Genomic DNA, 16,065 nt, shown 5'->3' with positions numbered 1-16,065 from the left:
TTACCAAAAGACTGTGGCTGGTTTATGGGTAAGATTTCCGGTTAACAGGAAAAAAAAAATCTAGTGTACTGAATAAGAACTGACTTAGATGTTAACGGCAAAAAAGAACAAAGTATTCGGCACAACTCTGAATGACTATTTGTAACTTATTACATATTTGCCTTAAATTACTAGCTGTGAATAGCCTTGCTTTTAAGGCAAAAACAAAAATTCAAATTTTAAAAACCTCATTTTATTTAGTTTCAGCAATTTGAATTACCTACACGTTTTGTTGCCTTAAGAGCACAGGAGTACCCACTAGCTGTGTGACCTTGAATATATTAGCAGCTTCTTAGGTTTCCCATCTGCAAAATGGGGTAACAGCTATCTTACGGAGTTGAGAGGATCAAACTAGGGTAGATACAGCACTTAGTTAGCCTGCCCCATAACATGAATTCAGAAAATGGTAACCAACATTATAATAATATGGCAGACATACTTTCAAAAGGAGTAAGAATTAAGAAGGTGAGAATACTTGAAAGCTGGTGAGCACCTCGAACAATTTTGAGGAGAGGGAGAGGGAGAGGACAAGACCGCTGAGTCTAAAATATGGCACATGGAAAAGAAAATAATTGGGAACATCTCTAGAGCTGCCAAATGCTTTGAAAATTAGATTATAAATGTGTGTACACATATGTGTAAGGATATGTGTGTGCGCATGCATGAGAACACATACATGTATAACTTTATGAGTTTAAAATCAAAATTATAAATTAATTCTAAACGGATTTCTGTAGATTTTTTAGTAAATTTCAGTGTAATACATTGGATTACAGTAAATTTAAGGTCCAAATTTTAAAAAGGAAATTAAAGCCAGATCCATACAAAAAATGCAAAGTTTCCTACAGAGTATCCATGTTCGGTTGGCAAAGAAGTCACAAGTTAAATATGGGATAGATATCAAAATACACAAAATACCATTACATATTCCATGGAAAATCTGGATAATGGTAAGTTTCTTCATTTTGCTCACCTAATAAATCAAGATGCCCACAGACATCAAGATATTCTAAAAAGGCTTTTTTCCCCAACTGGTTTAACAATTATGTTTTCTCTCCCTTCAGTTTATAATTCTCCATGTTAGAAATATCTATTAATATAATACCTGTACATCTAAATGTTACATTAAACCTAAGCTTACCATTGTTAAACTTTTCAAACTAATTCCCAGAAATTATTTTCTTTACAGTTTGAGAGTAGCCCCAAATAAAGTTCTCCTTTATTACAAATCAAAAAAAATCTTATATCCTAACATTACCCTCTACTCTGAAAAGTTGTGATATAAAACAAAACTGACAGAAAACTTTCACCATCACCAAACACAATATCAATTCTATTTTTATTGCTGAAAGCATTCTTAGACGAGTTTCATCTAGTCAGATCTGGAAGTGTGAACTGGTAAGTTCGGTCTAAGAATTTTCCTTTAAAATAAGTAATAATTTAATATCTCCATTTCTAAAATTCTGAGATCAGCAAAGAAGAAAGAAGGGGGGAGGAAAGGAGAGAAATGGAGAGGAAAAAAAGAAGGGAAGACAGAGGGAGAGAGAGAAAAGGGGAAAGGGAAGGCCTCTATTCAAGGAATGTTCAGAAGAAACAAAAAAAGATAGAAGAGAGACAGAGGCAAGCTAGGGAGTCCCAGAGCATTTTTGGTTTTAAAAATAAAATAAAATAAAATCGCCTCCAAAAGATTAAGTCATGTTGAAATAAAGAAAATGAGGTATGAAAAGTAAAGAAAAACAAAGATCAGAAAGTTGCAGTTTCAGACTTTTGACAAAACTGGACTCTACATCTTGAACCGCATGATACATGTATTGTTTCCACCTGATTCTTACAAGATAATCAGCAACTTAAATTTTATATTATTTAAGAACTAAGCTTCTTCCTAATATCCTGAGATTCTTTCAAAGTGAAGGAAGAGGAAATAAATTCCAAAAGGAGGGAAATAAATATGTGAGCACCTCAATTTGTGTGTAAATCATTTTTGGCTTATTGGAATGATTTCTGTTATCTCTTTGTAATCCCAAAATAATAAAAATAACTAAAAACTATACTTCAGAGTAAAATGAAGCCATGCAACTATACATATACATCTAATGAAGATGAAAGTTTATACTATTTACTGCCACTGACAGTCTGTACTGGCTGGGCCAAAAAAGCCAAGTAGATTCTAAACAGAGGATTTTCTTAAATTAAAAATATACACACCCACACATACACACACATGTATCTTTAATTATGTATATATATTTATGATGACGTACTTGAAATCAGAAATTATGCACTGTTTACCCCAGTGGTCAAATAATCCCTCTTTTATAGGTCAACACTAACCAAAATAGATTACATATTAATATTTCATTGTAAATTAATTACATATTTTATGATTTAAATTAACTTCAAAAACTTTTACTAAAGATCTTTTAAGTATCATTAGCAATCAAACATGTTATTTCCCCCTATTAAACAAGCAAAAATTTAGAAATGGAATTCAATACTGGCAAGCGATTTTCAAAGCTGCAGTCACCACTGAAGTAAAAGATCTTTGAAGACACAAATTATGTCTCACTTATCTTTGTATGTACAATTATAAGCACAGTGCCTAGTACAGTAGGTGCTCAAACAGGTTATCTGATTGAACAAATGAAAGAAAGACAACTTCACATTATTTAACAAGAATCATAAAAATATTTATCCCTTTGAATCAGTAATCCCACCTACAAGAAACTACCTTAAAGAAAGAACCCAAAAGAATACTTAGATAACAGGGATATTCAATTAAGTTATATTTTTAACTTGAAAAACTAAAAATAATCTAAACATCAAAAGTTAAGGAAATGAAAAATTGTGGTTTACTCACATGATAGTATACAGTAGCAAAGGTTTTTTTAATGAGGAAATTTTGATGAAACAAAAAAATGTTCATGGTAATATGTTAAGAAAAAAGTCAAATAAAATTGCTTGATCTCAACTGTTCTTAAAATGTACTAAAAAAAGAATGATAGCAAATATACATAGATGCAAAAAGTGTCTTTTGCTATTTTTTCCATACTGGTATGTTTATTTAAAAACAGAAAACAATACTGCTGTTATTTTTCATTATTACTATTAATTTACATGGGGGGGGTTCTGGGCAGTACGACAAACTTAAAAAGTTAAACAATAAATCATAAGGTGATCTCTACCCATATCTGGGCTGGCTCCTCAATTAATATGGACAAATCACAAATTTTAGGAATTACTTTTTAGTTAAGTGTCAATGAAGTAAAAGTAGGGTCTGAAGGCAAATAAAATACCCTTTTGGATTTTTCTTTCTTGCCTTCACATTTGACTTGCAGACTGTTTCCACTATTACATCACTGATATTTCTTCACAATTTTAAAAACACTTATTAGAATCTTTTGTGACTAGAAAAGCCTTAAAATAAGGTGATCTTCTAATCTACTAGACACTTTAGTGGAAGCCCAAACCATATGAAATTGGAACTTCCTGCCAATCTTAATATTCTACAGTTATTCTGAAAGGTCTCAGTTGGAGTGAATACACAGTCATCCCTCGATATCCATGGACTATTGGTTTCAGGACCCCCCGAAGACACCAAAATCCACAGATGCTCACAAGCCTTATATAAAATAGTGTAGTATTTGCATATAACCTATGTACCTCCTCCTGTATACTTTAAATCATTTCTAGATTACTTGTAATACCTAATACAATGTAAATGCTATATAAATTGTTGTTATACTATATTGTTTAGATAATAATGACAAGAAAAAAGTCTGTATATATTCAGTACAGACACAACCATCTTTTTTTTCCAAATATTTTTTCTCTTTTTTGTCTGAGACAAGGTGTCTGTCACCCAGGCTGGAGTGCAGCAGCATGATCACAGCTCACTGCAGTCTTGACCTCCTGAGCTGAAGCCATCCTCCCATCTCAGCCTCCCATCTCAGCCTCCCAACTACAGAGTAGCTGGAACTACAGGTGCATGCCACCACATCTGGCTAATTTTTTTGTACATACAGGGTCTCACTATGTTGCCCAGGCTGGTCTCAAACTCCTGGCCTCAAGCAATCCTCCCTTCTTGGCCTCCCAAAGTGCTGGCATTACTGGCATGAGCTACCATGCCCAGCCTCAAATATTTTCATTAAGTGGTTGGTTGAATCCACAAGTAAGGAACCCACCATTACAGCGGGCCAACTGTATACATTCATTTTTAAATTTCTTAACTGGGCATGCATATATCAGGTTATATTAATTTTAAAATCAGTAACTATTTTTCTAGTAGAACATTCAACCGTATTTCGTTTAGGGCTACACATTACCATAACACACACAACCAACACATTAGTCAATTGAAAGCTTAGCTTTATATGTCTAGTATTAATTTTTGTAACACAGTGCTTCAAAACTCAATCATGAACCCACTTTAAAGAAATAAAATTCAGGGCCAAGAGCGGTGGCTCATGACTGTAATCCCAACACTTTGGGAGGCTGAGGCGGGTGGATCACGAGGTCAGGAGATCGAGACCATCCTTGCTAACACTGTGAAACCCTGTCTCTACTAAAAATACAAAAAATTAGCCGGGTGTGGTGGCACGCGCCTGTAGTCCCAGCTACTTGGGAGGCTGAGGCATGAGGTCAGGCGATTGAGACCATCCTGGCTAACACTGTGAAACCCCATCTCTACTAAAAATACAAAAAATTAGCCAGGTGTGGTGGCATGTGCCTGTAGTCCCAGCTACTTGAGAGGCTGAGGCAGGAGAATTGCTTGAACCTGGGAGGCAGAGGTTGCAGTGAGCAGAGATTGCGCCACTGCACTCCAGCCTGGGAGACAGAGCGAGACTTCGCATCAGAAAAATAATAGTAATAATAAAAAAGAAAAAAGAAATAAAATTCAGGAGTAACTGAAAAGCTATCAATTTACTATTTCTCACACAATCTGTTTCCTATCCCAAGCTAGGATATAAATAGTCACATTAAGCCTAATATAAAACACTGGTCTTAACAGAACTGCTACAAAATTAGCTGTCAAACTTTTATTGAAAGTGTTTGGCTGGGGCGGTGGCTCACACCTGTAATGCCAGCACTTTGGGAGGCCGAGGTAGTCAGATCACCTGAAGCCAGGAACTCAAGATCAGCCTAGCCAACATGGCAAAACCCCATCTCCACTAAAAATATAAAAATTAGCTGGGTGTGGTGGCACACACCTGTAGTCCCAGCTACTTGGGAGGCTGAGGCAGGGGAATCGCTTGAACCGGGGAGGCAGAGGTTGCAGTGAGCCGAGATCATGCCACTGCACTCCAGCCTGGGTGACAGAGCAAGACTACATCTCAAAAAACAAAAAAGAAAGAAAGTGTTTGTTTGAAGGTGGGGGTGACAGGAGGAGGACAGAGGAACTAGGACTAGATTCTGCAGCCAGACGGTTTCAGCTCAAATTCCAGCTCTACCACTTAGCAGATATGTGACCTTGGGGCAAGTAACTAAAACCTTCTGTGCCTCAATTGCCTCATCTATAGAAGGGGGATGAGGACAATGGTAATACCTCATAGGGCTGGTACTGGAATTAAATGACACATATCAAACTTCTGTAGCAACTCTAATAACACTATTTTATTCTATCTAGAATAAAGTACAAAATGGTGGTTGTAGCAAGTGGAAAATCAATGCAAAAAAAGAAAACACTCTCTGCCACTAATAATTTAATTTCCTCATTGTTTCCTCATATCCCATTCTTCTTTTATGTTTTTAATCTTAAGTGAAAGATGAAAGCAATACCTTTCAGTGTAAGTTAATGAAGCATAAGTGAGGTGGGGCTACTGTTCAGATTTCTGTATCAGCTGATCTACCAGACAATCACGGTGGGATGGAGAAAAGTAGGTAAACAATTACTCTAGAGCAGTATGCTATGGCCAATCTTCTGAAAAAGACTACTGTATTTTGGTGACTCAACTTACAGATTTTTCATTTAGTCTACAAATCTCAGCATGCAATAAGGCTCCTGCCTCCTCCATTCCCAAGAAAACGTTCTGATAGAGAGTACCAGTGATGCCAGTGATGATGCTACTTGTTATTACACCATATTATTATTGGCTCCTCTTCCTCTACCCACTCTTTCAACACCTACATGCCCCAAGGATTTATTGTTGGTCTACCACTATTCTCCCTCTGTAGAATTCTCAGGGTTCTAACTACTACCCAAATACCAAAGACTCCAGATATCTCGCCTGAGCTCTAGACTCCTACACATATGACCCAAAAAAACTCACCTTAAACTCAATAGGCTGAAAAGTAAATGTACCATCTTTGGTGGTTCTCCATCTATAAAATCCAAGCCCCCCAGATATGGCTTCACCCTATTACTTCAGCGTCATCTTCTGCCATTCAGATTTATTTTACTGGATGCCTAGTAAAATAAAATTACCGCCTAATATTTATTGAATGCCCATTAAATGCCAGGTACTATTCTAAGCAGTTTATATAATTAACTCATTAATCTTCACAACAATCCCATAAGGTAAAAGCCATTATTTCTATTTTGTGCTGAAGAAAGTATCCTGCCTAACCTAATAAGCAGTGGAGTCAGTATACAAACCTATATCCTGTGCTCTTACCTTCAAACTATGTAATTCTTATACATGCCTATATATGTCCAGTTTGTCTTGGAGATTCAAAGCGAACAAGACAAACAAGGCCTATTTCCTCATGGGACCTACATTCTAGTTAGCAGAATAAACAAATATACACAAGGAAGAAAAAACTTATTATTGACTATTTTAAAGTGCCAGGAAGAAAATAAACAGGATTTTATCATAAAAAAAATAATACAGAAGGACCTACTAAACAGTGATGAAAGAAGGCTTCTCTGAAAAGTGACTTTTTTTTTTTTTTGAGATGGAGTCTCGCTCTGTTGCCCAGGCTGGAGTACAGTGGCACAATCTCGGCTCACTGCAAGCTCCACCTCCCGGGTTCACGCCATTCTCCTGCCTCAGCCTCCCGAGTAGCTGGGACTACAGGCACCCGCCACCACACCCGGCTAGTTTTTTTGTATTTTTAGTAGATACGGGGTTTCACTGTGTTAGCCAGGATGGTCTCGATCTCTTGACCTTGTGATCTGCCCGCCTCGGCCTCCCAAAGTACTGGGATTACAGGCGTGAGCCACCGCGCCCAGCCTGAAAAGTGACTTTTAAGGTGAGACCTGAAAGATGAGAAGTCTCCAACTCTGCAAAGAGAAGCGGTATACCCGGAAGTGTACTGGGTTGTTAGAAAGCACAAAGATGGTGTTATGGACTGAATTGTGTCCCCCCTGCCAAATTCATACGTTGAAGCCCTAACCTTCAACGTGACTATATTTGAAAACAGGGCATTGAAGGAAGTAGTTAATGTTAACTAAGGTTATAAGAATGGGGCACTAATCCAATAGGACTGGTATCCTTGTAAGAACAGGAAGAGACATCAGATCAATTGATCTCTCTCTCCCCCTCTCTCTCCACATCCCCTCCATATGAATACATAGGACAGGCCAGGTAAGGCTACAGTGAGAAGGTGGTAGTCTACAAGCCAGGAAGGGACATCTCAGTAGAAGCCAACCCTGCTGACACTTTGCTGTTGGATTTCCAGCCCCAAGAACTGTGTGATAATAAATTTCCGTTGTTAAAGGCACCTGGTAATAATTTGTGATGAATGCCCAAGCAAACTAATACAGACAGCAAAGACCTACGTATTTTGTAGGAACTGACAAAAAAATCAGTAGGCTGGAATACAAACAGCAATGGAGATAATAATACGCCGAACACTCTTAAGCCCATAGATGAGAGATGAATCTTTTTTTTTTTTTTTCTGAGACAGAGTCTCGCTCTTGTTGCCCAGCCTGAAGTGCAGTGGTGGGATATCGGCTCACTGCAACCTCCGCCTCCTGAGTTCAAGCGATTCTCCTGTCTCAGCCTCCCAAATAGCTGGGATTACAGGCACATGCCACCACACCCAGCTGATTTTTGTATTTTTAGTAGAGACGGGGTTCACCATGTTGGCCAGGCTAGTCTTGAGCTCCTGAACTCAGGTGATCCACCTGCCTTGGCCTCCCAAAGTGCTGGGATTACAGGCATGAGCCCCCACGCCCGGCAGGGAGATGAATCTTAAATGAGATGATCAGAAAAATATTAAAAGTCCCTGACGCAGGGGTTTAAAGCCAGATGACAACTGGATTTTGAAACATACAGGTTTTTGTTCTCTCAGCGACTGGGAGACACTAACATATGGCAACTAGAGGTCAGTATATTCCACCCTGGAGTGCACAAAACAGTCCCGCACAAAAAAGAATTGAACCCTTTCCAAAATGTTAATGCTGTCCTATTTGGAAACAATGGCTAATGGATATGTTTTGTTTACTCAGGGGACTACAGAAAACTAAGATTTGCCACCCCTAACCCCCCACTTTTTTTTATTTCTTACACTACCAAGGATAGTTCTGAGCTAATTCTGGTTAATTAATACACATGTGTTGTACTTGTGTGTAAGGAACAGTATTGGATAATTTGGAACATGCACAAATGAATCAGATGCCAATGCTAGGCCTAAGAGCCACAGAAAGGGAGATAAGATACCATAGTTCATCACACTAAGGCGCCATTGGTTCCATGACACACCATTTTGTGAACCACTAAGATGGGAATAACGCCAAGTAAACTATGACATCAACTGTAAGATACATCCTAATTTTAGAGTTTTTAAAATGTGAAAAAAAAGTACATCTTAAAAAATGAAAGAGAATATGAAATAGCTAAAATGCAAATAGTTGGAGTAGTCATATAAAGAGTTCATATAAAGGATAAAATATAACCAGTTCTGATAATCAGGAACTGCTTCATGCTGAAGATCGTACTAAGCTGAGTCTTGAAGAATGGATAGAAGAAGCGCAAGAGATTGAGGGAAAGAATATTTTCAGAAAGAGAGTACTGCAAGAAGAATAGAAATAATAAAATAAGGAAATAAGGGATGGCTAAAAAGAAATAATTAAAGTTAGAAAGACAATTTAAAAAAAGGAAGGAAAGAAAGAAAGGAAGGAAGGAAGGAAGGAAGGAAGGAAGGAAGGAAGGAAGGAAGGAAGGAAAAGTAAAGACGGACGGGACGGGACGGGACGGGACGGGACGGGACAGGACAGGGTTAGGAAAACCTTGAATGCAGCTGGGTTAAAGAGCCTGAAACTGACTGCACAGGCTTGAGGAATTATTCTCAAACATCTTTTTTTTCACTCCAACACATTTTAGGGTTATAATATACATAAAAAATATTGCTCACTCCAGTAGTGTTTCTAAACTGTGGGAGATGGGAAAGGAGCAGAAAAGATTAATTCTTATGGGAGTACACAGCAGTGTAAAAAAGCCCTCCAGAAAATCCTAACTTCTATCTGCACTCCACATTGAGAATCACTGCTCTATGCACTAGGAAACCCCTAGAAAAATTTTAGCAGCCAACTGATTCAGGTACATTTCAGGAAAGGGAATCCAGCAGAAGTGTGTGCAAATGAATGAGAACTGGAATAAAAACTGAGAATCTGCATAAAAAGCAGATCTTCTAAACCAGAAGTTAACGAATTTGTACTAGATAGTTACAGTGGGAAAAAGTATGGTGGAACTATTGTAAGAAACAGAAACAATAAACGGAAGAAAAAGTTTAAGACATAGATAATAAGCTCAAACAAATAAAAAGGCATTCTAAAATACAGTGAGGTCATTCAGATGATGTCTAACAGGCATCCAAGACTGGAAAGAATGAAAGCGGTTAGGTCTGAAAAAAGAGACATGAAGATCATTTAAAAAGAAGTTTAAATGTAAATCCATAATTTGGATGAAACTCCAAAAACGGGGCAAGAGAAGTATGGCAAAAATAAATATTTTTTGTAGTGAATATGTATTAAAGCATTTAATTGCTTTATTACAAGTAACTGTCTTCATATCTTAACAATAAACTTACGCTGATCCTCATCATCACCAATTTTAACACTATAAATTTGCAAACAAAAAATCAAAGCATAGTGAAGATTATGAATATGTTCAGGATCATACAAAGCAATACAAAACAGCATTTCATTAATTTCCAATCTGGTGTTAAAAACATTTAGACGGGCCTCTTATGTGTCTGTGTATGGATAAACTTAGTCAAAAACAATAATCCACACCTTTGAAAGCAGCGCCTAGAGCAACCAATATATATATATATTTTATAGAGACAGGGTCTTGCTCTGTCCCCAATGCTGGAGTGTAATGGTGCAATCATAGGTCACTATAACCTCAAAGTCCTGAGCTCAAGTAATCCTCCCGCCTCAGCCTCCCTAGTAGCTAGTGCTACAGGTGCATGCACCACCACACCTGGCTAATTTTTATTACTTTTTGTAGAGACAGAGTCTTGCTATGTTGCCCAGGCTGGTCTCAAACTCCTGGCCTCAAGCGATCCTTCTGCTTTAACTTTCCAAAGCACTGGGACTGCACAGGTGTGAGTCAGCATGCTCAGCCAAAATCAATGATTTTTAAATCAAGTATTTTTTTCAAGTTTTTTTTAAGTATAAAGGCAATGTCATCTTTTACATGAAAAAGTGTGGTTTCGGCTAGGCAAGGTGGCTCACGCCTGTAATCCCAGCACTATGGGAGGCTGAGACAGGCGGATCACGAGGTCAGGAGATTGAGACCATCCTGGCTAACACAGGGAAACCCCGTCTCTACTAAAAATACAAAAAAATTAGCCAGGCATGGTGGCGGGCGCCTGTAGTTCCAGCTACTCGGGAGGCTGAGGCAGGAGAACGGAGTTACCTGGGAGGCGGAGCTTGCAGTAAGCCAAGATCAGCCACTGCACTCCAGCCCGGGCAACTGAGCAAGACTCTGTCTCAAAAAAAACAAAAAAAAGTGTGGTTTCAAGTCACATATGGGATAAGAAAGAAGAAAACCTCTAATTCTCTGGTATTAACCCTTAAATGTGCTATAAACATACCAAACAGCTTTAGTTAAATTCTTTTTGACTAAAATACCTTCTGACAAACTTCCTCTTAGAGTGATACAGTCAGGGCTGGGGGGAAGGAAAGAAAGAAAGAAAAGATGGAAGGAAAAATGAAAGAAACCAAAAAATGAAAAAAGAGGCAAGAGAAGGAAAGGAAACGCAACCCAGCTGAACTAGCTAACAGGGTAAAGATGGTAGAGATCATTACATTACCCTGAAACAAATTTATTGAGCAAAGAAAATGATGTGGTTTTCTGCTGGAAGCAGGACACAATAAAGACACAGGCTATTTAACTGTACAACAGTGCAGGTATTTTTCTCAAAATAGTTGGACCTCACAGGAATCTGATAGGGAAGACACAGGCCACCGAGCCGCACAAACAGCACACAATCTGCATTATCTCTAAATGATTAGATGAACTGAAACAGCAGACAGCAGCATCTTAACAGCTTGTCAAAACGTCCTTTTGCTACTTTATGACTGCTTTTGCTTAAGCAAATTCTCTCAAAGGAAAAAACAAAAAGCCAAGTAACTTTCTAAAAGTGTATGTCCTACAATAATACTATGGTTAAATTTACAGCAAGAAATTTATATGGTTAAATTTATAGCAAGAAAAATTTAGAAAAAATGTGAAATACCTCAGTCTGACCTTCATGGGCACTGGTCTCATGAGTAACTCGGATGGCCTGTAATAAGAATAAAGGTATTCATTGGAAAAAATGCCTATACTCAACTTTTTAAATGAAGACAACAAAGCTAAATTTTAACACCTAAAGTCTTCTAAAGAAACAACAAATTGAAGGAAATTTAAGAAAAGCTTAGTACTAGATATTTAAGAATGATGTCTGGGTAATCAAATGAATTGCTGTACTGTGTAACCCGTAAATCTCTGAAAACTTAGGAAATTGAATATCTGATTATTTGTAATTTCCAGGCTCTAAGTAGGGGCCATTTAACTTATTCAGTTGTTAGAACTAACACTTAACACTTTATTCAATTGAGACTAGAATAAAGTAAGCATTTCACAGATAGAGACTAAAGAAGCTTATCTCATCTGTTTCTCCAGGTTCCATGCTCCTCTGCAGCTCTGGCTGTATTTATGCTTAATCATGCAGTTTCAGTCAGCAATTGAGAAATGTGGAGCACAACTCATGCATTTATCAGAAGCTACAGAATTTAGTTTCCTGAACTAAAAAAAAAACCACTCTTACAGTACCCACTATTTGCAAACATCCAGAGAAATGGGTACAATAGTAAATTACAGGTGAAAGTACAATCTTTATAAATAGCAATTTGGCAATAAATAAATATCCAAGCCTTAAAAACATGCAAACTATTTTATCCAGCAATTTCTCTTCTAGGAGTTTATATATTTACATATAATTGTACATAATTATATATAATTAAGGATATTTACAAAGATTTAGCTACAATGATGTACCTTGCAGTATTTATTAAAATAGTGAAAAAGAAGGAAAACTATTAAATTTCTAACAATAATTTATTGGTGAAATACAATACTACATAATGGAAAGCTATGCAGCCATTAAATAATATCAAATATATACTTACTGGTATGTAATACGTTTGTGATAAGTGAAAAAAGCAAGTTATAAAACAGTATTACAGTATGATCAAATTCTTGTTTAAAAAATTGTGTATATATATACACTCCCTAAAAAATATTAATGTTTATCTACCTCTCATTAGTAAGAATACTGATTTTCATGTTTATTTTTATGTATAATAAAGATGTTTTATGAAGTCTCCAGTTTTTTTTAAAGAAAAAAACAATTTAAAATTCTCAAAGTATATTGGAATGCATAACAACATAATCAAACCAATTAATTTATCAGGCACAAATTCTACATAAGGCATTGTTCTAACCAAATAATTTGTAGATTATACGCCTAATTTCAAAGAACTTACAATCTATTTAATAATGTTATTAAAAGGTCAAAAGATTTCAAAAGAAAAATTGATTCCAAAAGTAATAAATTTTAAAAACCATTTCAGAACAGTTACATGAAGTGGTAAAATCACTATCATCTGAATTAAATATATATATATATAGCCTAGTTTATGTGGCCTTTATTACACTGATGAAATAGCTACAGTATGGTCTAATGTCTACCTTTAAACCTTTGCTTTATCCTTTCATCTTCAGCCGTGTTCCAAATTCCCAATAAAAGATACACAGGGTACTGGCAGGTATATATTTATTTTAGGGAGGGAATAGTAAGGAATAGTCAATCATAAGATATTTTATTAATTTGTAAATCAGGGCCAGGCACGGTGGCTCATGTCTGTAATCCCAGCACTTTGGGAGGCCGAGGTGGAGGGACTGCTTGAGGCCAGGAGTTCGAGACCAGCCTGACCAACATGGCAAAACCCTGTCTCTACTAAAAATACAAAAATTAGCCAGGTGTGGTGCCATGCACCTGAAATCCTAGCTGCTCGGGAGGCTGAGGCACAAGAATTGCTTGAACCCAGGAGGCAGAGGTTGCAGTGAGCAGAGATGGCATCACTGCACTCCAGCCTGGGCGGCAGAGCAAGACTCCATATCAAAAAAAAAAAAAAACAAAATTTGTAAATCAAACTGATTTTATCCATTCAGTCGGCTCTGAACATAGAAAAGAAATGGCAACTTATCAGCATTTGTGGATATTTCAAAGTTATCTGAAAAGTACAAAAGGCTTTTCTTAATGGATACAATAAAATCCATAATTGCTCAAAACTATGGTTTCAAGACAAAACCCCCAAACACATCTACAATCCCACAAAATTTTGCCCACATGAGATCAAAACGGAAAGAAGGTACCGACATCATAGTTCTCCAGGTATCTGGCTCGTTCTTCAGGGCTCATTGACACAGATTCCTCCAGGAATTTTTTCAAGGTTGATCCAGATTCTGAGAATATGAAAGAAGATAAAATTAAAAAGGCTTGATACAGCAGAGAGACCAATATATGAAAAATACTAGAAGTATGCTACTATTTTTCAGGTTAAATTCTTTCATTGGTAGGTTAGAAATGTAAGGATCATGTTATAAATGATAAGCCTTACATTATTAATATTTGTCCATTTGTTTAACCCCATTAGTCAACAATATAAAAGAATGAGAAGGATTAATATTTCTTCTAACAGTATATACATTCCCATCATCAAAGAAGCAGGGAATGCTTTATTTTATAGTTTGAAGAAAGAATTAGAGCACCACCTACTGCTCAATGAAATTAACTTGTATCTTAAGGGGGAAAAAATGCAGTAATGAAAAATCATTTACCAAAGTGCATCTTGTCTTTATTGTTTGCAATAGCATGAATCAGTCCAATTGTTCCACAGGCATTGCTGATTGTTTGCTTCATGAAATATACTGATGATGTAACATCTTGTCCCTGAGATTTTATTTTTTCTTCCTCTTCTGTTCTGAATACTTCATACTATTAAAAAAAAAAGTCAACAGTGTATTTGTGGAAAATAACATATTAAAAAACTCAGTCTGTAAAAGAAAAAATGCAAATGATAAAAGATATTTTTATGAAAGAAAGGGTTTTAAATAAAAGAATTAATTTATCACCTACCAGACTGACAAAAGATTGAAAAATGAATAGCAGTAGCCAGTGAAGGTGAAGGTATGGGGAAAAAGGCATTCTCCTATGCTGTTATTAAAAGTATGTATTTGTACGATCATGTTACAGGGCATATGGCAATATGTATTAACATTTTAAATTCTCATACACTCCAGTAAGCAATTTCCTTTGTAGGAGATTGGTCTAAGACATCAATGGAGATTTGGTTAACATATATTATGGCATATCATAATAGAATACTATAAAGCATAATAGATTTACATATTCTGATTTAGAACTTTGTCCACAACTAAGTGTGGTTACAGGTCAGTATATATTAATAACAATTCCCATTTATGTTTTTAAAATATGTATATACACATTGGAAAGTCTGAAAGGGTATGCAAAAACTTAATAGAGGTTATCTTTGGGCCAAGAGATTACTGGAGAACTTTTACTTGTTAATTGTTACATTTCTATATTGTTTATAATTGGCAAAAATATTTTTCCTTTTGGAAAATCATAGCATATTTATAAAATTCACATTATATAATCCGTAACTGACACTAACCATTATCTATAATAACTGGTTGTAAAAGCAATAGGGTATAATAATAAGCAACAAAAATGTGGGCTCTACAGCTGACTGCCTGGGCCCACATCCTGGCTCAGCTGTTATTAGCTGTGTGACTTTAGCAAATTATTTAATGTCTCTGTATCTCAGTTTCCTAATAGTAAGAAAGAGTAAAAAATAGCAAAAAGGTTAAAAAATCGGTGAGGTGGGGAAGAGAAAGATGATTTTATTGTTTTGTTTATAGTTTTTCCATAACTTTCTGCTTCCAATAGAGCGGGGTCAGCAAATGACAGCCTACAGGCCAAATCTGGCCCACTGCCTCTTTTCATAAGTAAAATTTCATTATGTATTGTCTATGGCTGTTTACAAGGCAAAGTCAAATAGTTGCAACAGAGACTTAAAGGCCTGCAAAGCTGAAAATATTTACTATCTAGTCCTTTACAGAAACATTTTCCTGATCCCCTGCAATAAAAGAAACAAACGATGTCTATAGAAAACCTACAAGTAGTTAAGAAACTGCTTCTTTTATCTCTTGCCTATGGGAGAAAAAAATAACAGACTGCTTCTAACAACAAATGTATCTGTGCTCAAAATATGAATTTTATTATTGTGCTTCTAAATTACATTTTAAGTAACACTATCAGAATAAATGGACATTATTCATGTAAGTGCGATTGATAAAAAACTGGAAAGGTTCAGTATGTTAAGGTCTTATGCTGAAAAGTTTACAGTTCTACAGCTTAGTCTGTTGTTAATGTTCCTGATGACAAAGCAAAATAAGATAATTTCAAGATGTAATGTGCAGGAAAAATTCCTAAAATGATACAAAGCAACTAAAGGAAAAAAAGAAATTATGGTAGATCAAAAAATTAAAAAAAATAAGGCCAAGAGAC

The 16,065-nt window shown here is 36.2% G+C and overlaps 1 protein-coding gene across 4 annotated transcripts in view; it reads right to left on the bottom strand.

Moving 5' to 3' along the window:
- The window catches only part of UCHL3 (ubiquitin C-terminal hydrolase L3), a 57,190-nt gene that overhangs the window by 25,584 nt on the left and 15,541 nt on the right, over window positions 1-16,065 (bottom strand). For all 4 annotated transcript variants that reach the window (XM_055360533.2, XM_055360534.2, XM_004054612.4 and 1 more), the window contains 3 exons: window positions 14,313-14,469; window positions 13,852-13,937; window positions 11,665-11,712 (listed from right to left, as the gene is read on the bottom strand). In XM_055360533.2, coding sequence (XP_055216508.1) covers window positions 11,665-11,712; window positions 13,852-13,937; window positions 14,313-14,469 — 291 coding nt within the window. The remainder of the gene's footprint in view (window positions 1-11,664; window positions 11,713-13,851; window positions 13,938-14,312; window positions 14,470-16,065) is intronic.

Source organism: Gorilla gorilla, chromosome 14 (assembly GCF_029281585.2).
Source record: "Gorilla gorilla gorilla isolate KB3781 chromosome 14, NHGRI_mGorGor1-v2.1_pri, whole genome shotgun sequence".
Lineage (NCBI taxonomy): Eukaryota > Metazoa > Chordata > Mammalia > Primates > Hominidae > Gorilla > Gorilla gorilla.
This window is presented reverse-complemented; position numbering and strand designations above follow the sequence as displayed.